The sequence below is a fragment of the Anomaloglossus baeobatrachus genome, chromosome 2 (genome assembly GCF_048569485.1).
Source record: "Anomaloglossus baeobatrachus isolate aAnoBae1 chromosome 2, aAnoBae1.hap1, whole genome shotgun sequence".
Taxonomy (NCBI): Eukaryota; Metazoa; Chordata; class Amphibia; order Anura; family Aromobatidae; genus Anomaloglossus; species Anomaloglossus baeobatrachus.
The window spans coordinates 2,779,276-2,807,138 of record NC_134354.1 but is presented as its reverse complement, the minus strand read 5'-3'; the positions used below and the strand labels follow the sequence as shown (position 1 = coordinate 2,807,138).

The 27,863-nt window shown below is 47.2% G+C and overlaps 1 protein-coding gene across 3 annotated transcripts in view; it reads right to left on the bottom strand.

The window, feature by feature from the left end:
- VANGL1 (VANGL planar cell polarity protein 1) overlaps positions 1-27,863 on the bottom strand; it is a 246,678-nt gene that overhangs the window by 82,667 nt on the left and 136,148 nt on the right. For all 3 annotated transcript variants that reach the window (XM_075332746.1, XM_075332748.1, XM_075332749.1), the window contains 2 exons: positions 14,762-14,870; positions 8,692-9,290 (listed from right to left, as the gene is read on the bottom strand). In XM_075332746.1, coding sequence (XP_075188861.1) covers positions 8,692-9,290; positions 14,762-14,870 — 708 coding nt within the window. The remainder of the gene's footprint in view (positions 1-8,691; positions 9,291-14,761; positions 14,871-27,863) is intronic.

The following is a 27,863-nucleotide window of genomic DNA, read 5'->3' as shown; positions in this document are numbered from 1 at the left end:
CTCCTGTATGGAGACACTAGTCGCCTGCATTGCTCAGGTGGATTTTGGCCCACTCTTCCGCACACACTCCTCACATCCTGTATGGAGACACTAGTCCCTGCATTGCTCAGGTTGATTTTGGTCCATTCTTCCGCACACACTCCTCACATCCTGTAAGGAGACACTAGTCACCTGCATTGCTCAGGTGGATTTTGGCCCACTCTTCCGCACACACTCCTCACATCCTGTATGGAGACATTGGTCGCCTGCATTACTCAGGTGGATTTTGGCCCATTCTTCCGCACACACTCCTCACATCCTGTATGGAGACACTAGTCACCTGCATTGCTCAGGGGGATTTTGGCCCATTCTTCTGCACACACTCCTCACATCCTGTATGGAGACACTAGTCGCCTGCATTGCTCAGGTGGATTTTGGCCCATTCTTCCGCACACACTCCTCACATCCTGTATGGAGACACTAGTCGCCTGCATTGCTCAGGTGGATTTTGGCCCATTCTTCCGCACATACTCCTCACATCCTGTATGGAGACATTGGTCGCCTGCATTGCTCAGGTGGATTTTGGCCCATTCTTCCGCACATACTCCTCACATTCTGTATGGAGACATTGGTCGCCTGCATTGCTCAGGTGGATTTTGGCCCATTCTCCCGCACACTCCTCACATCCTGTATGGAGACACTAGTCCCTGCATTGCTCAGGTGGATTTGGCCCATTCTTCCACACACACCCCTCACATCCTGTATGGAGACACTAGTCACCTGCATTGCTCAGGTGGATTTTGGCCCATTCTTCCACACACACTCCTCACATCCTGTATGGAGACACTAGTCACCTGCATTGCTCAGGTGGATTTTGGCCCATTCTTCCGCACACACTCCTCACATCCTGTATGGAGACACTAGTCGCCTGCATTGCTCAGGTGGATTTTGGCCCATTCTTCCGCACACACTCCTCACATCCTGTATGGAGACACTAGTCGCCTGCATTGCTCAGGTGGATTTTGGCCCATTCTTCCGCACACACTCCTCACATCCTGTATGGAGACACTAGTCGCCTGCATTGCTCAGGTGGATTTTGGTCCATTCTTCTGCACACACTCCTCACATCCTGTATGGAGACACTAGTCGCCTGCATTGCTCAGGTGGATTTTGGCCCATTCTTCCGCACACACTCCTCACATCCTGTATGGAGACACTAGTCACCTGCATTGCACAGGTGGATTTTGGTCCATTCTTCCGCACACACTCCTCACATCCTGTATGGAGACACTAGTCGCCTGCATTGCTCAGGTGGATTTTGGTCCATTCTTCTGCACACACTCCTCACATCCTGTAAGGAGACACTAGTCACCTGCATTGCTCAGGTGGATTTTGGTCCATTCTTCCGCACACACTCCTCACATCCTGTATGGAGACACTAGTCACCTGCATTGCTCAGGTGGATTTTGGTCCATTCTTCCGCACACACTCCTCACATCCTGTATGGAGACACTAGTCACCTGCATTGCTCAGGGGGATTTTGGCCCATTCTTCTGCACACACTCCTCACATCCTGTATGGAGACACTAGTCACCTGCATTGCTCAGGTGGATTTTGGCCCATTCTTCCGCACACACACTCCTCACGTCCTGTATGGAGACACTAGTCACCTGCATTGCTCAGGTGGATTTTGGCCCATTCTTCCGCACACACACTCCTCACATCCTGTATGGAGACATTGGTCGCCTGCATTGCTCAGGTGGATTTTGGCCCATTCTTCCGCACACACTCCTCACATCCTGTATGGAGACACTGGTAACCTGCATTGCTCAGGTGGATTTTGGCCCATTCTCCCACACACACACCCCTCACATCCTGTATGGAGACACTAGTCACCTGCATTGCTCAGGTGGATTTTGGCCCATTCTTCCGCACACACTCCTCACATCCTGTATGGAGACATTGGTCGCCTGCATTGCTCAGGTGGATTTTGGCCCATTCTCCCGCACACACACCCCTCACATCCTGTATGGAGACACTAGTCACCTGCATTGCTCAGGTGGATTTTGGTCCATTCTTCCGCACACACTCCTCACATCCTGTAAGGAGACACTAGTCTCCTGCATTGCTCAGGTGGATTTTGGCCCATTCTTCCGCACACACTCCTCACATCCTGTATGGAGACACTATTCGCCTGCATTGCTCAGGTGGATTTTGGCCCATTCTTCCGCATACACTCCTCACATCCTGTATGGAGACACTAGTCGCCTGCATTACTCAGGTGGATTTTGGCCCATTCTCCCGCACACACACCCCTCACATCCTGTATGGAGACACTAGTCGCCTGCATTGCTCAGGTGGATTTTGGCCCATTCTTCCGCACACACTCCTCACATCCTGTATGGAGACACTAGTCCCTGCATTGCTCAGGAGGATTTTGGCCCATTCTTCCGCACACACACTCCTCACATCCTGTATGGAGACACTAGTCGCCTGCATTGCTCAGGTGGATTTTGGTCCATTCTTCCGCACACACTCCTCACATCCTGTATGGAGACACTAGTCGCCTGCATTGCTCAGGTGGATTTTGGTCCATTCCTCCCCACACACTCTTCACCTCCTCAGGTCCCGTAGGCTCCTTCTATGAACCCTGGGCTTTAGTTCCTTTCTGACTATATACTCCAGGATTTCACAATGAAAAAATATTTATTAGCCAGCTTACCGGTGTCCGTGGAGGCCAGTGGCCAGTGGAAGAGATCCGCAGGGAAACAGGGTGGGGGCCAGCCACACAATCCAGAATCAGGAAAGAAGGAAAACAACAAGATCCAGCAGAAAACATGTAAAAATATTCTTTGTCTTCCAGTAAAAAACATTCCTTTATTTCAAACTTTCATTAATTTTTTTTTTTTTTTAGCATTCCACAGCATGGGGCAGAAAACCACATAGAAAGAGGTGGCTGCACCGGAGATGTGTTTCAGCTTACGCCTTCATCATGGTCCAACATAACACTGAGTATTTTGCTATGTTTTTAAAAAAGGTGTTTTTCGAAAAACATGGCAAAATGCTCAGTGTTATGCTGGACCATGATGAAGGTGTAAGCTGAAACGCGTGTCCGGTGCAGCCACCTCTTTCCATATGGTTTTTCTGCCCCATGCTGTGGAATGCTAAAAAAAAATAATGAAAGTTTGAAATAAAGGAATGTTCTTTTACTTGAAGACAAAGAATATGTTTGTTTTCCGCTGGATCTTGTTGTTTTCCTTCTTTCCTGATTCCAGAATTTCACAGGCGTGTCTGTATGTTATTCTGCAAGCTTTAAATGAATCATAGAATCATAGAACTGGACCCAGTATTCCAGATGAGGTCTGACCACAGAGGAGTAGACGGGGATAATGACTTCACGTGATCTAGACTCTATGCCTCTCTTAATAAATCCCAGACCTGTGTTTCCCTTTGTTGCTGCTGCATCACACTGGTGACTCCTGTGAAGTCTGTGATTTTTTTTATACCCAAGTCTTTTCCTCTCGTGCTGTTGCTTAGTTCTATTCCTCCCATTCTGTTGATGTTGTTTTTGTTTTTCTTGCCCAGATGTAGAATTCTGCATTTCTCCCTGTTAGATACCATTCCATTAGTCGTTGCCCATTGTTCCAGCTTATCTAGATGATCGGAATCCTTTCTGTCTTCTCTAGTGTTAGTTATGCAGCTTTGCATCATCTGCAGATTTGATTAGTTTACCTACAGTTCCCTTATCTAGATCATTTATAAAAATGTTGAACAACACTGGGATCAAGATGAAGCCTTGTGGCACCACACTTGAGATAGTCTTCTAGCTGAGTGTGCAGCCATTTATGACCTCTCTTTGTGTCTGAACTCTAACCCAGTGATGAATCCACCTAGCCGCAGCCTTGTCAATCCCATACATTTTTTTCAATAAGGATGATACGAGCTACTTTATCAAATGCTTTGCTGAAGTCAAGATATTTTAAATCTACTGCATTTCCCTGATCCACCCATTCAGGGATTCCATCATAGAAGGAAATTAGATTAGTCTGGCATGACTTGTTTGCTACAAATCCATGCTGGCTCTAGTTAATTACTGTATTCTTATCCATACATACATGTTGTTTAATAATTTGTCCAAAGACCTTTCCTGGTATAGAAATCAGGCTCACAGGCCTGTAATTTCTTGGCTCCATCTTCTTTCCTTTTTTTGAAGATCGGGACAACCTTTTTTTCTTGCTCTTAGTCTCCCCTGCAGCCTCCCTTTATTACTGGCTTTAGTTACCGCATGCCCTGCAGACGGCATTATATTCTTCTTTAGATATGTCCCCTCTTTCCATTGAATAAACATTTTTTTTTCCTTTTTAAGATATGTCTATGACATATCTCTCTTCCTGTGTCAGGAGCTCCATGTACAGGGCATGGGATTATATTGTATACTGACATCTGCTACACTGCACTGTATATCGGCTATACAACTAGTGTGTGTATGTATATGTGTATGTATGTATGTATGTTGTGGTAGAGCCACTCTCTCAGCAGTAGGGGATGGCTGAACACCGCACGGGTGGATTTTTATCATCAGTCACAATCCATTGACATGAGGACAGCACTACTGCCTCCAGCACAGGAACATACAGAAGACCACAGTGTGTGCAGAGGCCTGGCCTTTACCTCTGGGACCACACCCCGAGGTGGAGATACGGGGAGCAGCCATCCCACCCATCTCTCTAGCTGTCCACAACAAACCTGGCCCAGGTACTACAAATTAACCCTCTCAGCACCTAATATGCTGGAGTGCTACATCCGGACTCACATCACTGATTGCAGAAGTCGCGGCGACACATATCTCCCCTCCTGCACATCACCAGTGATCACATCACAATGTGTATAATTAATATATATATATATATTATATACAATACAGAGCAAACGTTTGGACACACCTTCTCATTCAAAGAGTTTTCTTATTTTCATGACTCTGAAAATTGTAGATTCACATTGAAGGCATCATCAGGCGACTCTTGGTCTTCCTTTCCTGGGGCGGTCCTCATGTGAGCCAGTTTCTTTGTAGCGTTTGATGGTTTTTGCCACTGCACTTGGGGACACTTTCAAAGTTTTCCCAATTTTTGGACTGACTGACCTTCATTTCTTATAGTAATGATGGCCGCTCGTTTTTCTTTGCTTAGCTGCTTTTTTCTTGCCATGATACAAATTCTAACAGTGTATTCAGTAGGACTATCAGCTGTGTATCCACCAGACTTCTGCACAACACAACTGATGGTCCCAACCCCATTTATAAGGCAAGAAATCCCACTTATTAACCCTGACAGGGCGCACCTGTGAAGTGAAGACCATGTCCGGTGACAAGAGACTGCCAAGAGTGTGCAAAGCAGTCATCAAAGCAAAAGGCGGCGACTGTGAAGAACCTAGAATATCAGACATATTGTCAGTTGTGTCACACTTTTTTTGGTAAGTATTTCACTCCACATGTGGTAATTCATAGTTTTGATGCCTTCAATGTGAGTCTACAATTTTCAGTCATGAAAATAAAGAAAACTCTTTGAATGAGAAGGTGTGTCCAAACTTTTGGTCTGTACTGTATATATATATATATACATCCTTTCATGTGATCAGTACAAATGTGAAACAGTCTTGTGTGGTGACACCTATCGCTCCTCACGTTATTAGGCCCTTCCTGACTTCACAGCCACATGGCCAATGTCCCACCTTTGCGGGGCCAGGTTCCCAGATATGAATATTGGGCTTTTAGTGACCGATGTAGGCTCCATAGATAAGGGAGATACAATATATATATTATATATATATATATATATATATTATTGTAAGCGATTGCCTGCTCACGTGATGGGGGACACTCACTTGGCTGCGTTTCCGAGGTAACACAGGAACACCGTCTTAAAAATCCAAATGGATTATTAAAAAAAACACCATAAACCGCTTCTCCAAACAAAATCACAAATACAGACGGATTTCAAGTCCGTTAAAGTCACGGCACTCCCGCTCAGTTCAGATACCCTCGATCTGAGTGGGCTCTCTCAGCGTCCACTCACTCACGTGTGAAGCCACCCTCTGCTCCTTCAGACGGGTTCCTTCCAGAGGCCGGTCACCTTGTCACAAATATATATATATATATATATATATATGATTTATATGGCGCAGTGCTGAACACAAGGCATTCACTTGCATTACTGTGCAGCCAGTCTGAGGTCTAGAGCCATGTTCAGTACTGGGAGATGCAGCGCGGCGTAAGACCGCACTATTCTCTAATCGAAGGGCCATCCACCACTATATTGGCCTCATTCCTATGACTCCAGCTTCTGCCCCCTAATGACGCTTCTTTTCAGGGAGGGGCAGAGACTGCAGCAGTGACTGCAACCTCTTCCCCCTGTTGATGCTCAGAGAAGGAGAGAGACTGCAGCCATACCCACAGCCTCTGCTTTTCGATGACGTTTCATTTCAGGGAGGGGCAGAGACTGCAGCAGTGACTGCAGCCACTGATCCCTGATGGTGTTTCATTTCATGAAGGAGCAGGGACTGCAGCAGTGGCCGCAGCTTCTGCCCCCTGATGACTCTTCATTTCATGTAGCGACAGAGACTGCAGCTTCTGCCCCTGATGACATTTTATTTCAGGGAGGGGCAGGGACTGCAGCAGTGACCGCAGCTTCTGCCCCCTGATGACGCTTCATTTCAGGAAGGGGCAGGGACTGCAGCAGTGACCGCAACTTCTGCCCCCTAATGACGCTTCATTTCAGGGAGGAGCAGGGACTGCAGCAGTGACCTCAGTTTCTGCCCTCTGATGATGCTTCATTTCAGGGAGGAGCAGGGACTGCAGCAGTGACCGCAGCTTCTGCCCCCTGATGACGCTTCATTTCAGGGAGGGGCAGGGACTGCAGCAGTGACCGCAGTATCTGCCCCCTGATGACGCTTCATTTCAGGGAGTGGCAGGGACTGCAGCAGTGACCGCAGTATCTTCCCCCTGATGACGCTTCATTTCAGAGAGGGGCAGGGACTGCAGCAGTGACCGCAACTTCTTCCCCCTGATGACGCTTCATTTCAGGGAGGGGCAGGGACTGGAGCAGTGACCTCAGTTTCTGCCCTCTGATGACGCTTCATTTCAGAGTGGAGCAGGGACTGCAGCAGTGACCGCAGTATCTTCCCTCTGATGATGCTTCATTTCAAGGAGGGGCAGGGACTGCAGCAGTGACCGCAGCCTCTGCCCCCTGATGACGCTTCATTTCAAGGAGGGGCAGGGACTGCAGCAGTGACCGCAACTTCTACCCCCTGATGACACTTCATTTCAGGGAGGAGCAGGAACTGCAGCAGTGACCTCAGTTTCTGCCCTCTGATGATGCTTCATTTCAGGGAGGAGCAGGGACTGCAGCAGTGACCGCAGCTTCTGCCCCCTGATGACGCTTCATTTCAGGGAGGGGCAGGGACTGCAGCAATGACCGCAGTATCTGCCCCCTGATGACGCTTCATTTCAGGGAGTGGCAGGGACTGCAGCAGTGACCACAGTATCTTCCCCCTGATGACGCTTCATTTCAGGGAGGGGCAGGGACTGCAGCAGTGACCACAACTTCTTCCCCCTGATGACGCTTCATTTCAGGGAGGGGCAGGGATTGCAGCAGTGACCTCAGTTTCTGCCCTCTGATGACGCTTCATTTCAGAGAGGAGCAGGGACTGCAGCAGTGACCGCAGTATCTTCCCTCTGATGATGCTTCATTTCAAGGAGGGGCAGGGACTGCAGCAGTGACCGAAGCCTCTGCCCCCTGATGACGCTTCATTTCAAGGAGGGGCAGGGACTGCAGCAGTGACCGCAGCCTCTTCCCCCTGATGACGCTTCATTTCAGGGAGAATCAGGGACTGCAGCAGTGATCGCAACTTCTACCCCCTGATGACACTTCATTTCAGGGAGGAGCAGGAACTGCAGCAGTGACCACAGCCTCTGCCCCCTGATGACGCTTCATTTCAGGGAGAATCAGGGACTGCAGCAGTGACCGCAACTTCTACCCCCTGATGACACTTAATTTCAGGGAGGAGCAGGAACTGCAGCAGTGATCGCCCTCTGCCCCCGATGATTCTTGATTTGTGTATCCCAGCATGGACTGGGATTCTGAAACAAAGAATCATCAGACAGGAAGTAGAAATTAGACAGAGTAGTTAGGGAACAGTAGGGAATTTTTAATTCAAGTAATATTAGAAATTATCTATTTATTGCTGAAATCTAAGATGTTTTGAGATAAACGTTTCTCATCCTTCGGACCGCCTCTTTAATTCTGTCCTAATGGGCAGGCTGCAATGTAAGTGAATGTGGGGTGTTCAGCACTGCGCCACGATGCTGAAAATATATCTCCCATATCTATACACCTGACACTGAACAGCCAATAGTCTTATAACTGGGCCACACACACTTTTGGGACATGGGGTTCTGTAGTCAGTTGCCTAATTACAAGGGGAGATAAGTATACCCGCACAAAGCTGTGGATTAGTGGTCGTACTGTCCCCGTCACAGAACCTCTGCTCAGCTGGGTGTGGGGCATAGAACAAGAGGGAGGAAGAGATTGTCAACTCCTCTTCTTCCCATGATCCTAATTAACAATTCATAGTGAAGCCATGCTCTTATGCTTGATATAAGGGTGACAACCCTGATGATGTAGCGTGCTGGCCGGGGGTCACATACTTTTGTCTTACCTGACTCTTCCTATGGTGTAGCAGTGGGCCTCCCCATCACTGCTCCGCACCACTCTGAGGATGTAACTCGGCTGCAGCTGTCTGATCTCCAGCAGGACCATGGCCAGGTAATGGATGAAGATGAAGGTGTCTACCAGCGACACCGTGTACTGGACTACACTCAGAATGTTCCGCTCCGGTTGACCCAGAATTCGCACCACATAGAAGAGCCAGTAAGAAATCAGTAGGAGACTGAGGAGCAGGATAAGGAGGGCGCGGAACTCCACCAGACGCGGAAGGATGTATCGAGGACTCCGAAAAAACACAGCCCAAGAGCCCAGGATGAGGAACAGCAGCTTAAAGGCAACTGAGATGTAAAGTCCCTCACAGATCACCCCACAGGGCTCCAGTTCAGACCCCCACAACAGCTGGGGCAGCATGATGAACAATGGCGGGGTTAGGACTGTAAAGGCGAACAGGATACAGAACATGTAGAATCCTAGCATGGTCCGAGCATCGCGTCTACTGGACTCCGTGGGTCCTCCTCTAGGAACCAGCTCCTCCAGGGACGCACTCCGCTCAGAGGTCACCGCTGTGGTCGTCTCACCCCACATGTCATCCTACAAAACAGAAAGATATGAGAACGATATGTAGATAAATATCAGACAGATAAATAGCCTATGACAACATGCAAAGGTAATACAAAGCCATCCTCAGGAGGACACGTCAAATCTCCACCAAACTCAACAACTCCAAAATGCATCCAAGACAGAGCGCCTTCTGGGAATGATGGACTCACATGGGCAAAGACAGCTAGAAGCATCCATACCCAAAACGCAACATGTGGCTCCAGTACTTCAAAGACATCGCGAAGGAAGGACTAAGCCAAGAACAGATAACGGCAACACTAAAGGCAGTGGAGGAAAAAGATGAAAGATTTCCAAAAGCCTGTGGATACACCAATTACACTGCAGGAAATAGCAGGATCTCTTCCATATGGTGAAGAAAAGCCAGCGGCTTACATGGAATCCCACCTATCACGGGTACATTGTGTGTGGAAGCATGGGAGCTAGGAGGGGCCGCTGATAAGTCTTTGGCTATACCCAGAAAGAAACGAGGTAGGATGATGAAACTTTACATTTCTTCCACATACTCTCCACTGATGAGAACACACTTCTTACATCGGTATTCCAAATTCTATAAGCCTAGCAAAATGAAGGATTTTAGTTTTGCCTCAAACCAGGCATCCGTAGCAGACATGGCATCAGAAATGGTGTGAAATTTGGTACCTTGAGGTGTTTCTTCAGGTTTTGAAACAGATAATTGTCAGAGGGAGATAGATCTGGTGAATAAGGTGGGTGGTCACCAGCTGGAAGGTCTAGAGGCACTGTCCAGTTCTGCCCAGGAGGCGCTGCTGAAGGAGCTCAGATGGACCTGGAGAAGGGGCTTACGGAATTCCAGGTGGATTATTTCTTTTGGGCTGGAAACCCACCTTGACCAGTCTGGGTGTGTGTGAGCGCCGCAGACTTTGCTGCCATACAGGAGAATTGAAACGATGATAGAATAGAAGATTTTGTTAGCCAGACCCTCTTGAGCGGTTTCAGATGGCAGTTTCCTTCAGAGGACATAGAAGGTTCTGTAGCCTTCCCTTCTAGAATTTCCATGGCATGTTTGGACCAATCGAAGACGGCTCGGAAGGCCAAAAGGTGCGGCAAGCTGTCCAAAGGAATCTTATTCCTGCAAGACAACGCCTCTGCTCACACCACTCGAGGGACCACAGCAAAACTGGCAGAGCCGGGCTTCCAGCTGGTGACCACCCACCTTATTCACCAGATTTAGCTCCCTCCAACTATTTGTTCCCAAACCTGAAGAAACACCTCATTGGTACCAAATGTTACACCAGTTCTGATGCCATGGCTGTTACGAATGCCTAGTTTGAGGCAAAACCGGAATCCTTCTTTTTGCTAGGCTTACAGAACTTGGAATACCGATGTAAGCAGTGTGATGTCATCAGTATGTGGAACAAATGTAAAGTTTTATCATCAATCTTATTTCTTTCGGGTAAAGCCAAAGACTTATCTGCAGCCCCTCGTAATAGATCACAGACTGCACAGGAGTCACCAGTGTGATGCAGCAGCAACAAAGGCAAACACAGGTCCGGGATGTATTAACAGAAACATATAGTCTAGATCATGTGAAGTTATTAACCCCCTTTACTCCTCTATGGTCAGACCTCATCTTTAATATTGGGTCCAGTTCTGGCACCACATTTTAAAAAAAAAAAAATCAACAAACTGGAGAAAGTTCAGAGGAGAGCGACCATGATGGTGAGCAGCCTGCAATCTATTACCTATAAGGAACAGTTAAAGGATCTGGGAATATTTAGCTTGGAAAAATGAAGAGTGAGAGGATATGTAATAAATATCTCAAGAGTTGTCACGCCGTAGAGGATCAGCCCTTTTCTCATTTCCACATGGGAACACAAGAAGCAATGGGTTGAAACTGAAAGGGAGAAGATACAGATGAGATATTAGAAAAAAACTTCTTGACAGTGAGGAGATCACTGAATGGAACAGGCGGCCACGAGAGGTGGTGAGTTCTCCTTCAATGGAAGTCTTCAGACAGAGACTGGACGGACATCTGTCTGAGATGGTTCAGTGAATCCTGCATCGAGCAGGGGGCCAGACACAATGACCCTAGAGGTCCCTTCCTACTCTAGCATTCTATAATTCTGAGATTCTGAGCCAAAATAGTATGGCCATCAAATCCGGTCAACACAGAGAGACATACAAGCCCAAGGAGCACAGTCTGTGCCCACACTGTCACCCGGAGGATGGGACCCACCTCCTACTTCACTGCACAAAATACACAGCCGGGAGGGACTCTCTCATCTCTTCAACTCCATGGAGGAAGAGAGAATATACTGCCGGAGAAAGAGCATGTCATAGATTGTGAGGCGCAATGTGACAAGCCGTGGACTTCTATACCCCATTGGAAATGCTAAAATGTATTTGTAGAGAGACACGGGGCAGTAGTCGTGGGTGAGGGATTGACTCATGATGTCCCGGCACGCTACATGAAATACCTGCTCTTGAATGGGTGTGTGGACTTTGGCCGTGTCAGCTTGCAAGGAGACCAACAGTTCACTTTAAACCACAACTCTTTACTGGATGTTTAATTGTCGTTCACAACTTTACACTCCAGACAGCAGGCACATATTTTCCAGAAAGTTACAGTCTTACTCATCATACTTCCCTCTGGGCTGCGTCCGATTTAACTAGGCTGGTGAATCCCACTGCAACCCAGTCCAGCATTACAGTGTGCACCATGACGATCGCCTTCCTTTCCTGCCATTCTACGTCCAGTCTCGTTAAGGGTCCCATAATGACCGGAGCAAAGCATTGCACTCCCGGACATCTAGTGGAAAACCACTTCGTTGACTACGTTCACACGTCAGTGTTGAGGTTCACCCGGTATGTTGACAGTTAAGGGGCCTGGCCACTAGTGTCCTGTACCAGTAGAAATCACCCAATACCTTGACTGTTTAAGGGGCCTGGTTGACAGGATTCCGTCCTCGAGCTCCAATCATCTGGGGCTACTCCATTCGAGGATCAGTCACTAGTTACAATGCTCTAAACTCTCTTTCTCCGACCACACCCAAGGTTCAATCTATCTTGCCTTCTGTCTCCTGCTCCCGTTCTGTCTCCAGATGTTCAGTTCATCAGCAGGACAGAAACCAACTGGGACCATAAGCTACTGCAGGTGATTCAAGCGTGGGCTCCCTTGAGAACTGGACCGGTGTAAGGTCCTATATCTGTGGACAGTGTCTTGCAGTTTGACGGTGTCACTAGGAACAGGGGAGCCTAAACTAGCCCTCAGGCTAGGGTGACCCTAACTGAGCCTAATCCAAAGATATGTCTGAAGGTGATGATGTTTGCGCCGCCTTCCTTACCCTAGCTTCTGAACAACCCTTGTTTAGTGGCCCCCCCTACCTCCACCCAGGAGAGGGCCAGGACAGAAGTTATTAATCCCACACAAATAAACAGATGGGGAAAAGAACAAAACTCAAGATCAAAGATTAAATACAATACGAGATCAGAAGTAAACTAAAGGAAGGGAGGAAATAATCAGACACCAAGAATATTTCCACAACACACCAAACAGCAGACAGACGTTCTGCAGCAACTGGATATCAAAGCACAAAAGCCGGGATCACAAAAGCTATCATTGGCATGGGAGACCAAGCCACCATATTATAAAATTAGAAGGCCACTCTTATCGGTCTCCTGCAACATGTGACTCAAGCAGCAATCCAGAGGCTAGCAGAAATTAACTCCCACAGGCCCGATTACTAACAAGAGCACAGCTGGTCGATGCCTGAGCCTGTCTGTGCAACTGAAAAGCAGCATCATGTGGAGTGTCTGACTCTGCTGTGTGAACAGTATCAGAAGTAGCTTTGAGCAGACACTGTGTAACAGACAGAGCCTCTTCAACCTCCCCCATAGGAAGAGTATCCCAAGTCCCTCTTCCCCTCATAGCCTCTGGTGAAACACCCACATTCAGCATCCTCCCTTTCCTCTACAACTTCTCTTTGTAAAATGGCACCGTCCTGCTCCCCCCTCAGCGGTCAGTTGTACAGCTCCTTTTCAGGCAGGGGGAGTCTCTTCTGGCTGACCCTCCCATTTCCTCCAGGTCTCTGCTCGTTCCATGCTGTGACATTGAGGTGGGTGGACCTTCTGTTTCCACTTCATCCGACGGGGGAGTACACTGGTTGTCATTGACTGGCATGTCCAGGAGAGTCAATTTTGTCAGTAGCCTCTCAAGGGTTGTCCAGATTTGCGCCACCGTCCACCATCTTAAAGACGATGCTAAGCACCATCTTCGACAGGACCATGATTGCCATCTTCAACATAGCCCGTGCCTTCCCTGCAACACTCAGATTTTCCGAAGGCAAGGCTTGATCCTGCTGATGATGCCAAGTGTAGAGTAGCGCAGACCAGTAGTCATGGGCAAGGGATTGATTCTAGACGCCCCAGAACGCTACATGAAATACCTGGTTCCGACTGGGTGTGTTGACTTCGGCCATGTGGACTGGGAACCCCTGCAGGCCGCATTTGGTCACTGGTGTCAGCTGACTAAGACTGGATGACAACTCACGCTCACAAGCAGAACAACAGTTCACTTTCAGTCACAACTCTCTACTGGATGGTCCATTCTTGTTCACAATTTTACGTTTTAGATAGCGGGTACATATCTTCCAGCACAATACCGTTTTACTCAGCATTAACAGACGCATTTCAACTTCCCTCTGGGCTGTATCCGATCTAACTGTGTCGGTGGGTCCCAGTGCAACCCAGTCCAGCATTAAAGTGCGCAACATGGTGGTCACCTTCCTTTCCTGTAGTCCTACATCTAGTCTCCTAAAGGGTACATAATGACAGGAGCATAGCTTTGCACTTCCAGACATCTAGTTGGAAACTGCTCGGTTAGTTCACTATGTTCGCACGCCAGTTGAGTTTAACCCAGTACCCTAATGGTTAAGAGGCCTTGTTGCTAGGGTTCCATCCTCTGGCTCCTATCAGATGGGGCCACTACATGGATTGGTCTCTAGTTACAGTGCTGTTCACACCCCGTGTATGCAGCCACCTACGAGGTTCACGCAATCTTACCCTCTGTCTCCTTTTCTCCATTGCCACAAACACTCACTGCATGTAACCTTCACGACTGACTATATGTCTATCATGTTTGCTCATTAGGCTTTCACGGAGTCCTTAGAATGATCCGTCACTTTCCAGGTCAGCTGACCCCTCCCAGGGTGGGCTAGTCCCAACATTAACTATTTCTAATGCCCTTACAAAAAAATTGTAATATAAATACCATACATTACACAGAAACATGACAATACAATGTAACATTACATCACAAGATTTACAAAAGACACAGGACATCATTCACATTCCAAGACAAAAACGAGATTGGTGTCTTCAGGGGCAGGAACGTGACAGCCTCAGTCCGCCACGCTTACCTACATATTTGGTCCTTTTGAATAGAGCTCATTGGAATTGATGACAAACAGATAGATATATCCCACCTGCCCCTCGTCTTCATCTTCTCCTCCTCCAGGACCTTCTGCTGGTGACAGATAGTTACTGGCAGGATCCTCGATGGTGACAGATTTGTGGCCATCATGACTTCTTTCACTAGAAACAAATAAAAGCTTCGGTTACACTTTACATAGTTCCACATATATTCTGATGAGTGTAGGGATGGAACGATGGGGTTGTACAAGTATAAGGATGGATACATGGGGGTGGTACAAGTATAAGGATGGATACATGGGGGTGGTACAAGTATAAGGATGGATAGATGGGGGTGGTACAAGTATAAGGATGGATAGATGGGGGTGGTACAAGTATAAGGATGGATACATGGGGGTGGTACAAGTATAAGGATGGATAGATGGGGGTGGTACAAGTATAAGGATGGATACATGGGGGTGGTACAAGTATAAGGATGGATAGATGGTTGATGGTACGCGTGTACGGATGGATAGATGGATGATGGTACGGGTGTAGGGATGGATAGATGGGTGGTGGTATGAGTGTAGGGATGGATAGATGGATGATGGTACGAGTGTAGGGATGGATAGATGGATGATGGTACGAGTGTAGGGATGGATAGATGGTTGATAATATGAGTGTAGGGATGGATAGATGGATGATGGTACGAGTGTAGGGATGGATAGATGGGTGGTGGTACGGGTGTAGGGATGGATAGATGGTTGATGGTACGAGTGTAGGGATGGATAGATGGGTGATGGTATGGGTGTAGGGATGGATAGATGGTTGATGGTACGAGTGTAGGGATGGATAGATGGATGATGGTACGGGTGTAGGGATGGATAGATGGGTGGTGGTATGAGTGTAGGGATGGATAGATGGATGATGGTACGAGTGTAGGGATGGATAGATGGATGATGGTACGAGTGTAGGGATGGATAGATGGTTGATAATATGAGTGTAGGGATGGATAGATGGATGATGGTACGAGTGTAGGGATGGATAGATGGGTGGTGGTACGGGTGTAGGGATGGATAGATGGTTGATGGTACGAGTGTAGGGATGGATAGATGGGTGATGGTATGGGTGTAGGGATGGATAGATGGTTGATAATACGAGTGTAGGGATGGATTGATGGGTGGTGGTACGAGTGTAGGGATGGATAGATAGTTGATGGTACGAGTGTAGGGATGGATAGATGGGTGGTGGTACGAGTGTAGGGATGGATAGATGGGTGGTGGTACGAGTGTAGGGATGGATAGATGGTTGATGGTACGAGTGTAGGGATGGATAGATGGGTGGTGGTACGAGTGTAGGGATGGATAGATGGGTGGTGGTACGAATGTAGGAATGGATAGATGGGGGTGGTACGAGTGTAGGGATGGATAGATAGGAGGTGGTACGAGTGTAGGGATGGATAGATAGGAGGTGGTACGAGTGTAGGAATGCATAGATGGTTGATGGTACGAGTGTAGGGATGGATAGATGGGTGGTGGTACGAGTGTAGGGATGGATAGATGGGGGTGGTACGAGTGTAGGAATGCATAGATGGGTGATGGTACGAGTGTAGGGATGGAGAAATGGGTGGTGGTACAAGTATAAAGATGTATAGATGGTTGATGGTATGCGTGTAGGCATGGATTGATGGTTGATAATACGACTGTAGGCATGGATAGTTGGGGGTGGTATGAGTGTAGGGATGGATAAATGGGTAGCGGTACAAGTAACTATAAAGACGTATAGATGGTATGAGTGTAGGGAGGGATTGATGGATGATGGTACGAGTGTAGTTATGGATTGATGGGTGATGGTACGAGTGTAGGTGTGCCACCCCTGCAGCTGTTGAACCACTCGGATCTGGGATTTGCTGTGGCTCAAGGGTCTCCGGACCCGGGGGCTCCTGGCTACTTCAAATGTAAAGAGGGTATTTACAGGGGATAAGAGTTTGTGACGCCACCCATGGTTCGCGGTAAGGTGAGTACCGCCGCTGCCGATGGGAGTACCCGGGGGAGATGGAGTGGGGCAGCCAGATGACGTTCCCTCACGGGTAGGGGAGGCCCCGGGACTCTGGATGATGGAGGTGTAGGGGAGTGTGGTGCAGATTGGAAGCAAAGGAGGATAGCATACTCACTCAGGCAGTATTGGTATGGATGCGACCGCAAAGCAGACTCTGACAAAAAGGTAAACCAAGTAGGGAAGCTGTGCTCTCGATGGCTGACACTTGGGATTGAAGTGGGCCGCATAGACTGGAAAGCCCTATCCCCCTCGTTGTGTTGGTGCCTTCGATCTATGAGCGCTTGGGGAAAGTTCATAAAGAGACTATCCTCCACAGGTGAATTATCAGGTTGCATGAGGCTACTCCCTGATCTAGGGTCCAGTACCCGGCCGTGCTCGATACCGGTTCGGTTACTATGTACTCCGGTGCCGACCGTTCCCCAAAACTAAGCCTGGCACCTTTCTCCAATACCTTGTGACCGGGTCTCCGACTCCTTCGGTCCCAGACCACCGTCTGTGACCTAGCCAAAAGTCCCCCAGGGAGCTCCAACTCCCCCTAGCTCCTCACTCTCTGAGGGCTACCACTCAACTAACTCTGCCCCTCCCACCAGTCTGCCTGACCCCTAGGCGGGTGACCCTTTTCCAGCTAGACCACCCACTGGTGTGCCTGACAGGATGTGGTGTAAGGTGTGACTAGGATTTGTATGCTGATGGAGCAATACGAAAACTTAGGATCCCAGAACCTTGGGGGGGTTGAGTCCTGCACCCAAAAGATAAAGAGCACAGTACCCTGTGACACCCTGACTAGTTCAAGGGCATCACATTGGGAGTGATAGATGGGTGATGGTATGAGTTTAGGGATGGATAGATAGGGGATTGTACAAGTAGGGATAGATAGATGGGTAATGTTAAGAATGTGCAGATGGATAGATGGAAGGTGATACCAGTGTAGTGATGGATTGATGGGTAATGGTACGAGTGTAGTTATGGATTGATGAGTGATGGTACGAGTGTAGTGATGGATTGATGGGTAATGGTACGAGTGTAGTTATGGATTGATGGGTGATGGTACGAGTGTAGTTATGGATTGATGAGTGATGGTACGAGTGTAGTTATGGATTGATGGGTGATGGTACTAGTGTAGTTATGGATTGATGAGTGATGGTACGAGTGTACGGAGGGATTGATGGGTGATGGTACGAGTGTAGTTATGGATTGATGAGTGATGGTACGAGTGTAGTTATGGATTGATGAGTGATGGTACGAGTGTAGTTATGGATTGATGAGTGATGGTACGAGTGTAGTTATGGATTGATGAGTGATGGTACGAGTGTAGTGATGGATTGATGGGTAATGGTACGAGTGTAGTTATGGATTGATGGGTGATGGTACGAGTGTAGTTATGGATTGATGAGTGATGGTACGAGTGTACGGAGGGATTGATGGGTGATGGTACGAGTGTAGTTATGGATTGATGAGTGATGGTGCGAGTGTAGTTATGGATTGATGGGTGATGGTACTAGTGTAGTTATGGATTGATGAGTGATGGTACGAGTGTACGGAGGGATTGATGGGTGATGGTACGAGTGTAGTTATGGATTGATGGGTGATGGTACGAGTGTAGTTATGGATTGATGAGTGATGGTGCGAGTGTAGTTATGGATTGATGAGTGATGGTGCGAGTGTAGTTATGGATTGATGGGTGATGGTGCGAGTGTAGTTATGGATTGATGGGTGATGGTACGAGTGTAGTTATGGATTGATGAGTGATGGTGCGAGTGTAGTTATGGATTGATGAGTGATGGTACTAGTGTAGTAATGGATTGATGGATGATGGTGCGAGTGTAGTTATGGATTGATGAGTGATGGTACGAGTGTACGGAGGGATTGATGGATGATGGTGCGAGTGTAGTTATGGATTGATGGGTGATGGTACTAGTGTAGTTATGGATTGATTGGTGATGGTACGAGTGTAGTTATGGATTGATGGATGATGGTGCGAGTGTAGTTATGGATTGATGGGTGATGGTACTAGTGTAGTTATGGATTGATGGGTGATGGTGCGAGTGTAGTTATGGATTGATGGGTGATGGTACGAGTGTAGTTATGGATTGATGAGTGATGGTGCGAGTGTAGTTATGGATTGATGAGTGATGGTACGAGTGCAGTAATGGATTGATGGGTGATGGTACGAGTGTAGTTATGGATTGATGAGTGATGGTACGAGTGTAGTAATGGATTGATGGATGATGGTGCGAGTGTAGTTATGGATTGATGAGTGATGGTACGAGTGTACGGAGGGATTGATGGATGATGGTGCGAGTGTAGTTATGGATTGATGGGTGATGGTACGAGTGTACGGAGGGATTGATGGATGATGGTGCGAGTGTAGTTATGGATTGATGGGTGATGGTACTAGTGTAGTAATGGATTGATGGATGATGGTGCGAGTGTAGTTATGGATTGATGGGTGATGGTACTAGTGTAGTTATGGATTGATGGGTGATGGTACGAGTGTAGTTATGGATTGATGGATGATGGTGCGAGTGTAGTTATGGATTGATGGGTGATGGTACTAGTGTAGTTATGGATTGATGGGTGATGGTGCGAGTGTAGTTATGGATTGATGGGTGATGGTACGAGTGTAGTTATGGATTGATGAGTGATGGTGCGAGTGTAGTTATGGATTGATGAGTGATGGTACGAGTGCAGTAATGGATTGATGGGTGATGGTACGAGTGTAGTTATGGATTGATGAGTGATGGTACGAGTGTAGTTATGGATTGATGAGTGATGGTGCGAGTGTAGTTATGGATTGATGAGTGATGGTACGAGTGCAGTAATGGATTGATGGGTGATGGTACGAGTGTAGTTATGGATTGATGAGTGATGGTACGAGTGTAGTTATGGATTGATGAGTGATGGTGCGAGTGTAGTTATGGATTGATGAGTGATGGTACGAGTGTACGGAGGGATTGATAGGTGATGGTACGAGTGTAGTTATGGATTGATGAGTGATGGTGCGAGTGTAGTTATGGATTGATGAGTGATGGTACGAGTGTAGTTATGGATTGATGGATGATGGTACGAGTGTAGTTATGGATTGATGGATGATGGTATGAGTGTAGTTATGGATTGATGAGTGATGGTGTGAGTGTAGTTATGGATTGATGAGTGAAGGTACGAGTGTAGTTATGGATTGATGGCTGATGGTACAAGTGTAGTTATGGATTGATGAGTGATAGTACGAGTGTAGTTATGGATTGATGGTGATGGTACGAGTGTAGTTATGGATTGATGAGTGGTGGTACGAGTGCAGTTATGGATTGATGGGTGATGGTACGAGTGTAGTTATGGATTGATGAGTGATGGTACGAGTGTAGTTCTGGATTAATGGATGATGGCACGAGTGTAGTTATGGATTGATGAGTGATGGTGCGAGTGTAGTTATGGATTGATGAGTGATGGTACGAGTGTAGTTATAGATTGATGGGTGATGGTACAAGTGTAGTTATGGATTGATGGGTGATGGTACGAGTGTAGTTATGGATTGATGGATGATGGTGCGAGTGTAGTTATGGATTGATGAGTGATGGTACGAGTGTAGTTATGGATTGATGAGAGATGGTACGAGTGTAGTTATTGATTGATGGGTGATGGTACGAGTGTAGTTATGGATTGATGGGTGATGGTGCGAGTGTAGTTATGGATTGATGAGTGATGGTACGAGTGTAGTTATGGATTGATGGATGATGGTGCGAGTGTAGTTATGGATTGATGAGTGATGGTGCGAGTGTAGTTATGGATTGATGAGTGATGGTGCGAGTGTAGTTATGGATTGATGGATGATGGTACGAGTGTATTTATGGATTGATGAGTGATGGTGCGAGTGTAGTTATGGATTGATGAGTGATGGTACGAGTGTAGTTATGGATTGATGAGTGATGGTGCGAGTGTAGTTATGGATTGATGAGTGATGGTGCGAGTGTAGTTATGGATTGATGAGTGATGGTGCGAGTGTAGTTATGGATTGATGAGTGATGGTACGAGTGTAGTTATGGATTGATGAGTGATGGTGCGAGTGTAGTTATGGATTGATGAGTGATGGTGCGAGTGTAGTTATGGATTGATGGATGATGGTGCGAGTGTAGTTATGGATTGATGAGTGATGGTGCGAGTGTAGTTATGGATTGATGAGTGATGGTGCGAGTGTAGTTATGGATTGATGGATGATGGTACGAGTGTAGTTATGGATTGATGAGTGATGGTGCGAGTGTAGTTATGGATTGATGAGTGATGGTGCGAGTGTAGTTATGGATTGATGAGTGATGGTGCGAGTGTAGTTATGGATTGATGAGTGATGGTGCGAGTGTAGTTATGGATTGATGAGTGATGGTGCGAGTGTAGTTATGGATTGATGAGTGATGGTACGAGTGTAGTTATGGATTGATGAGTGATGGTGCGAGTGTAGTTATGGATTGATGAGTGATGGTACGAGTGTAGTTATGGATTGATGGGTGATGGTACGAGTGTAGTTATGGATTGATGGGTGATGGTACGAGTGTAGGGATGGATTGATGAGTGATGGTGCGAGTGTAGTTATGGATTGATGAGTGATGGTGCGACTGTAGTTATGGATTGATGAGTGATGGTACGAGTGTAGTTATGGATTGATGAGTGATGGTGCGAGTGTAGTTATGGATTGATGAGTGATGGTGCGAGTGTAGTTATGGATTGATGAGTGATGGTGCGAGTGTAGTTATGGATTGATGAGTGATGGTGCGAGTGTAGTTATGGATTGATGAGTGATGGTGCGAGTGTAGTTATGGATTGATGGGTGATGGTACGAGTGTAGTTATGGATTGATGAGTGATGGTGCGAGTGTAGTTATGGATTGATGAGTGATGGTGCGAGTGTAGTTATGGATTAATAATAATAACAAGGGCAGAAAGGGACTAGATTAGATCAGAGCAGTGAGGTGATAGGCTAGTCTATGGATGATGGTACGAGTGTAGGGATGGATTGATGGGTGATGGTACGAGTGTAAGGAGGGATTGATGGGTGATGGTACGAGTGTAGGGATAGATTGATGGGTGATGGTACGAGTGTAGGGATGGATTGATGGGTGATGGTATGAGTGTAAGGAGGGATTGATGGGTGATGGTACGAGTGTAGGGATAGATTGATGGGTGATGGTACGAGTGTAAGGAGGGATTGATGGGTGATGGTACGAGTGTAGGGATAGATTGATGTGTGATGGTACGAGTGTAAGGAGGGATTGATGGGTGATGGTACGAGTGTAGGGATGGATTGATGGGTGATGGTACGAGTGTAGGGATAGATTGATGGGTGATGGTACGAGTGTAGGGATGGATTGATGGGTGATGGTACGAGTGTAGGGATAGATTGATGGGTGATGGTACGAGTGTAGGGATAGATTGATGGGTGATGGTACGAGTGTAAGGAGGGATTGATGGATGATGGTACGAGTGTAGGGATAGATTGATGGGTGATGGTACGAGTGTAGGGATAGATTGATGGGTGATGGTACGAGTGTAGGGATGGATTGATGGGTGATGATACGAGTGTAAGGAGAGATTGATGGGTGATGGTACAAGTGTAGGGATGGATTGATGGGTGATGGTACGAGTGTAGGGATGGATTGATGGGTGATGGTACGAGTGTAGGGATGGATTGATGGGTGATGGTACGGGTGTAGGGATGGATTGATGGGTGATGGTACGAGTGTAGGGATGGATTGATGGGTGATGGTACGGGTGTAGGGATGGATTGATGGGTGATGGTACGAGTGTAAGGAGGGATTTATGGGTGATGGTACGAGTGTAGGGATGGATTGATGGGTGATGGTACGAGTGTAGGGATGGATTGATGGGTGATGGTACGGGTGTAGGGATGGATTGATGGGTGATGGTACGAGTGTAGGGATGGATTGATGGGTGATGGTACGAGTGTAAGGAGAGATTGATGGGTGATGGTACGAGTGTAAGGAGAGATTGATGGGTGATGGTACGAGTGTAGGGATAGATTGATAGGTGATGGTACGAGTGTAGGGATAGATTGATGGGTGATGATACGAGTGTAAGGAGAGATTGATGGGTGATGGTACGAGTGTAGGGATGGATTGATGGGTGATGGTACGAGTGTAGGGATGGATTGATGGGTGATGGTACGAGTGTAGGGATGGATTGATGGGTGATGGTACGGGTGTAGGGATGAATTGATTGGTGATGGTACGAGTGTAGGGATGGATTGATGGGTGATGGTACGAGTGTAAGGAGAGATTGATGGGTGATGGTACGAGTGTAGGGATAGATTGATGGGTGATGGTGCGAGTGTAGGGATAGATTGATGGGTGATGGTACGAGTGTAGGGATAGATTGATGGGTGATGGTACGAGTGTAGGGATAGATTGATGGGTGATGGTACGAGTGTAAGGAGGGATTGATGGGTGATGGTACTAGTGTAAGGAGGGATTGATGGGTGATGGTACGAGTGTAGGGATGGAGTGATGGATGATGGTACGAGTGTAGGGATGGATTGATGGGTGATGGTACGAGTGTAGGGATAGATTGATGGGTGATGGTACGAGTGTAAGGAGGGATTGATGGGTGATGGTACGAGTGTAGGGATGGATTGATGGGTGATGGTATGAGTGTAGGGATGGATTGATGGATGATGGTACGAGTGTAGGGATGGATTGATGGGTGATGGTACGAGTGTAGGGATAGATTGATGGGTGATGGTACGAGTGTAGGGATGGATTGATGGGTGATGGTACAAGTGTAAGGAGGGATTGATGGGTGATGGTACGAGTGTAAGGAGGGATTGATGGGTGATGGTGCAAGTGTAAGGAGGGATTGATCGGTGATGGTACGAGTGTAGGGATAGATTGATGGGTGATGGTACGAGTGTAGGGATAGATTGATGGGTGATGGTACGAGTGTAGGGATAGATTGATGGGTGATGGTACGAGTTTAGGGATAGATTGATGGGTGATGGTACGAGTGTAGGGATGGATTGATGGGTGATGGTACGAGTGTAGGGATGGATTGATGTGTGATGGTACGAGAGTAGTTATGGATTGATGGGTGATGGTACGAGTGTAGGGATAGATTGATGGGTGATGGTACGAGTGTAGGGATGGATTGATGGGTGATGGTACGAGTGTAGGGATAGATTGATGGGTGATGGTACGAGTGTAGGGATGGATTGATGGGTGATGGTACGAGTGTAGGGATAGATTGATGGGTGATGGTACGAGTGTAAGGAGGGAGTGATGGGTGATGGTACGAGTGTAGGGATGGATTGATGGGTGATGGTATGAGTGTAGGGATGGATTGATGGATGATGGTACGAGTGTAGGGATGGATTGATGGGTGATGGTACGAGTGTAGGGATAGATTGATGGATGATGGTACGAGTGTAGGGATAGATTGATGGGTGATGGTACGAGTGTAGGGATAGATTGATGGGTGATGGTACGAGTGTAGGGATGAATTGATGTGTGATGGTACGAGTGTAGGGATGGATTGATGTGTGATGGTACGAGAGTAGTTATGGATTGATGGGTGATGGTACGAGTGTAGGGATAGATTGATGGGTGATGGTACGAGTGTAGGGATAGATTGATGAGTGATGGCACGAGTGTAGGGATGGACTGATGGGTGATGGTACGAGTGTAGGAATAGATTGATGGGGGTAGTACGAGTGTAGGGATCGATTGATGGGGGTGGTATGAGTGTAGTTATGGATTGATGGGTGATGGTACGAGTGTAGGGATGGATTGATGGGTGATGGTACGAGTGTAGTAATGGATTGATAGGTGATGGTACGAGTGTAGGGATGGATTGATGGGTGATGGTACAAGAGTAGTTATGGATTGGTGGGTGATGGTACGAGTGTAAGGAGGGATTGATGGGTGATGGTACTAGTGTAAGGAGGTTTTTATGGGTGATGGTACGAGTGTAGGGATGGATTGATGGGTGATGGTACGAGTGTAAGGAGGGATGGATGGATGATGGTACGATTGTAAGGAGGGATTGATGGGTGATGGTACGATTGTAAGGAGGGATTGATGGGTGATGGTACGAGTATAGGGATAGATTGATGGGTGATGGTACGAGTGTGTAAGGATAGATTGATGGGGGTGGTACGAGTGTAGGGATGGATTGATGGGTGATGGTACGAGTGTAGGGATAGATTGATGGGTGACGGTACGAGTGTAGGGATGGATTGATGGGTGATGGTACGAGTGTAGGGATAGATTGATGGGGGTGGTACGAGTGTAGGGATGGATTGATGGGGGTGGTACGAGTGTAGTTATGGATTGATGGATGATGGTACGAGTGTAGGGATAGATTGATGGATGATGGTACGAGTGTAGGGATGGATTGATGGGGGTGGTACGAGTGTAGTTATGGATTGATGGGTGATGGTACGAGTGTAGTTATGGATTGATGAGTGGGTACGAGTGTAGGGATAGATTGATGGGTGATGGTACGAGTGTAGGGATAGATTGATGGGTGATGGTACGAGTGTAGGGATGGATTGATGGGTGATGATACGAGTGTAGGGATAGATTGATGGGTGATGGTACGAGTGTAGTAATGGATTGATAGGTGATGGTACGAGTGTAGGGATAGATTGATGGGTGATGGTACGAGTGTATCATAGTATCATAGTTTTTAAGATTGAAGGGAGACTCTAAGGCGGGCTTTGCACACTATGACATCGCAGGTGCTATGTCGGTGGGGTCAAATTGAAAATGACGCACTTCCGGCATCGCATGCGACATCGTAGTGTGTAAAGCCTAGATGATACGATTAACGAGCGCAAAAGTGTCGTAATCGTATCATCGGTGCAGCGTCGGCGTAATCCATGATTACGCTGACGCGACAGTCCGATGTTGTTCCTCGCTCCTGCGGCAGCAGACATCGCTGTGTGTGAAGCTGCAGGAGCGAGGAACAGCTCCTACCGGCGTCACTGCGGCTTCCGTAGGATATGCGGAAGGAAGGAGGTGGGTGGGATGTTTACATCCCACTCATCTCCGCCCCTCCGCTCCGATTGGCTGCCTGGCATGTGACGTCGCTATGACACCGCACGACCCGCCCCCTTAACAAGGAGGCGGGTCGCCGGCCAGACCAACGGTCGCAGGGCAGGTGAGTCCATGTGAAGCTGCCGTAGCGATAATGTTCACTACGGCAGCTATCACAAGGAAATCGCTGCTGCGACGGGGGCGGGTACTATCGCGCTCGGCATCGCAGCATCGGCCTGCGATGTCGCAGCGTGCAAAGTACCCCTAAGTCCATCTAGTTCACCCCGTAGCCTAACATGTTGATCCAGAGGAAGGCAAAAAAACCCCAATGTGGCAAACAAGTTCCAATGGGGAAAAAATGTCCTTCCTTCGTCCACATCCGGCAATCAGACTAGTTCCCTGGATCAATACCCTGTCATAAAATCTAATATACATAACTGCTAATATTACATTTTTCAGGAAAGGCATCCAGGCTCTGCTTAATGTTAGTAGTGAATCACTCATTACAACATCATGCGGCAGAGAGTTCCATAGTCTCACTGCTCGTACAGTAAAGAATCCTCGTCTGTGATTATGATTAAACCTTCTTTCCTCAAGACGTAGCGGATGCCCCCATGTTCCAGTCGCAGGCCTAGGTGTAAAAAGATCTTTGGAAAGGTCTCTGTACTGTCCCCTCATATATTTATACATTGTGATTAGATCCCCCCTAAGCCTTCGTTTTTCCTGTCTTGGTATTGCAGCCCCCCATTCCTCTAATAATCTTGGTGGTCTTCTCTGCACCCTCTCCAGTTCAGCTATGTCCTTCTTATATATCGGTGACCAGAATTGTACACAGTATATAAGTGCGGTCGCACTAGTGACTTGTACAGAGGTAGAACTATATTTTTTCCATGAACACTTCTACCTCTTTTAATACATCCCATTATTTTATTAGCCCTGGCAGCAGCTGCCTGACACTGGCCACTAAAGTGAAGTTTACCATCCACCCATACACCCAAGTCTTTTTCTGTGTCTGTTTTACCCAGTGTTCTACAATTAAGTACATAATCATAAATGTTATTTCTTCTACCCAAGTGCATGACCTTACATTTATCTACATTACACTTCAATTGCCACTTCTCAGCCCAATCCTCCAATTTACATAAATCTCCCTGTAATATAAAATTATCCTCCTCTGTATTGATTACCCTGCAGAGTTTAGTATCATCTGCAAATATTGAAATTCTACTCCGCATGCCCCCAACAAGGTCATTTATAAATATGTTGAAAAGAAGCGGGCCCAATACTGACCCCTGTGGTACCCCACTATGAACTGAGACCCAGTCCGAGTACGTACCATTAATAACCACCCTTTGTTTCCTATCACTGAGCCAGTTTTTAACCCAGTTACACATATTTTCCCCTATCCCCATTATTCTCATTTTATGTACCAACCTTTTGTGTGGCACCGTATCAAAAGCTTTTGAAAAGTCCATATACACAACATCCACTGTATTTCCCTGGTCCAGGCTTGAACTTACCTCTTCATAGAAGCTGATCAGTTTGACAGGATCGATCCCTCATAAACCCATGTTGATAGTCTGTCATAAGGTTATTTTTCTTGAGATACTCCAGTATAGCATCTCTCAAGAAACCCTCAAGGATTTTACCAACCGTAGAGGTTAAACTTACCGGCCTATAATTTCCCGGCTCAGTTTTTGTCCCCTTTTTGAATATTGGCACCACATTTGCTATGCGCCAGTCCTGCGGTACCGACCCTGTTATTAAGGAATCTGAGAAGATTAAAAATAATGGTCTATCACAGAACTCAATTCCTGTAGTACTCTGGGGTGTAGCCATCCGGGCCCGGAGATTTGTCAACCTTAGTGATTTCGAGGCGGCGGCGTACTTCCTGCTGGGTTAAGCAGGTAATATTCAAGGGTGAATTTATGGTATCACTGGTCATGTCATCTGCCATGGCATTTTCTTGTATAAAAACCGTAGAAAAAAAGTCATTCAGCAGGTTGGCTTTACCCTCATCCCCTTCCACCATTTCACCAAGACTATTTTTAAGGGGGCCAACACTATCGCTTTTCAGTTTTTTA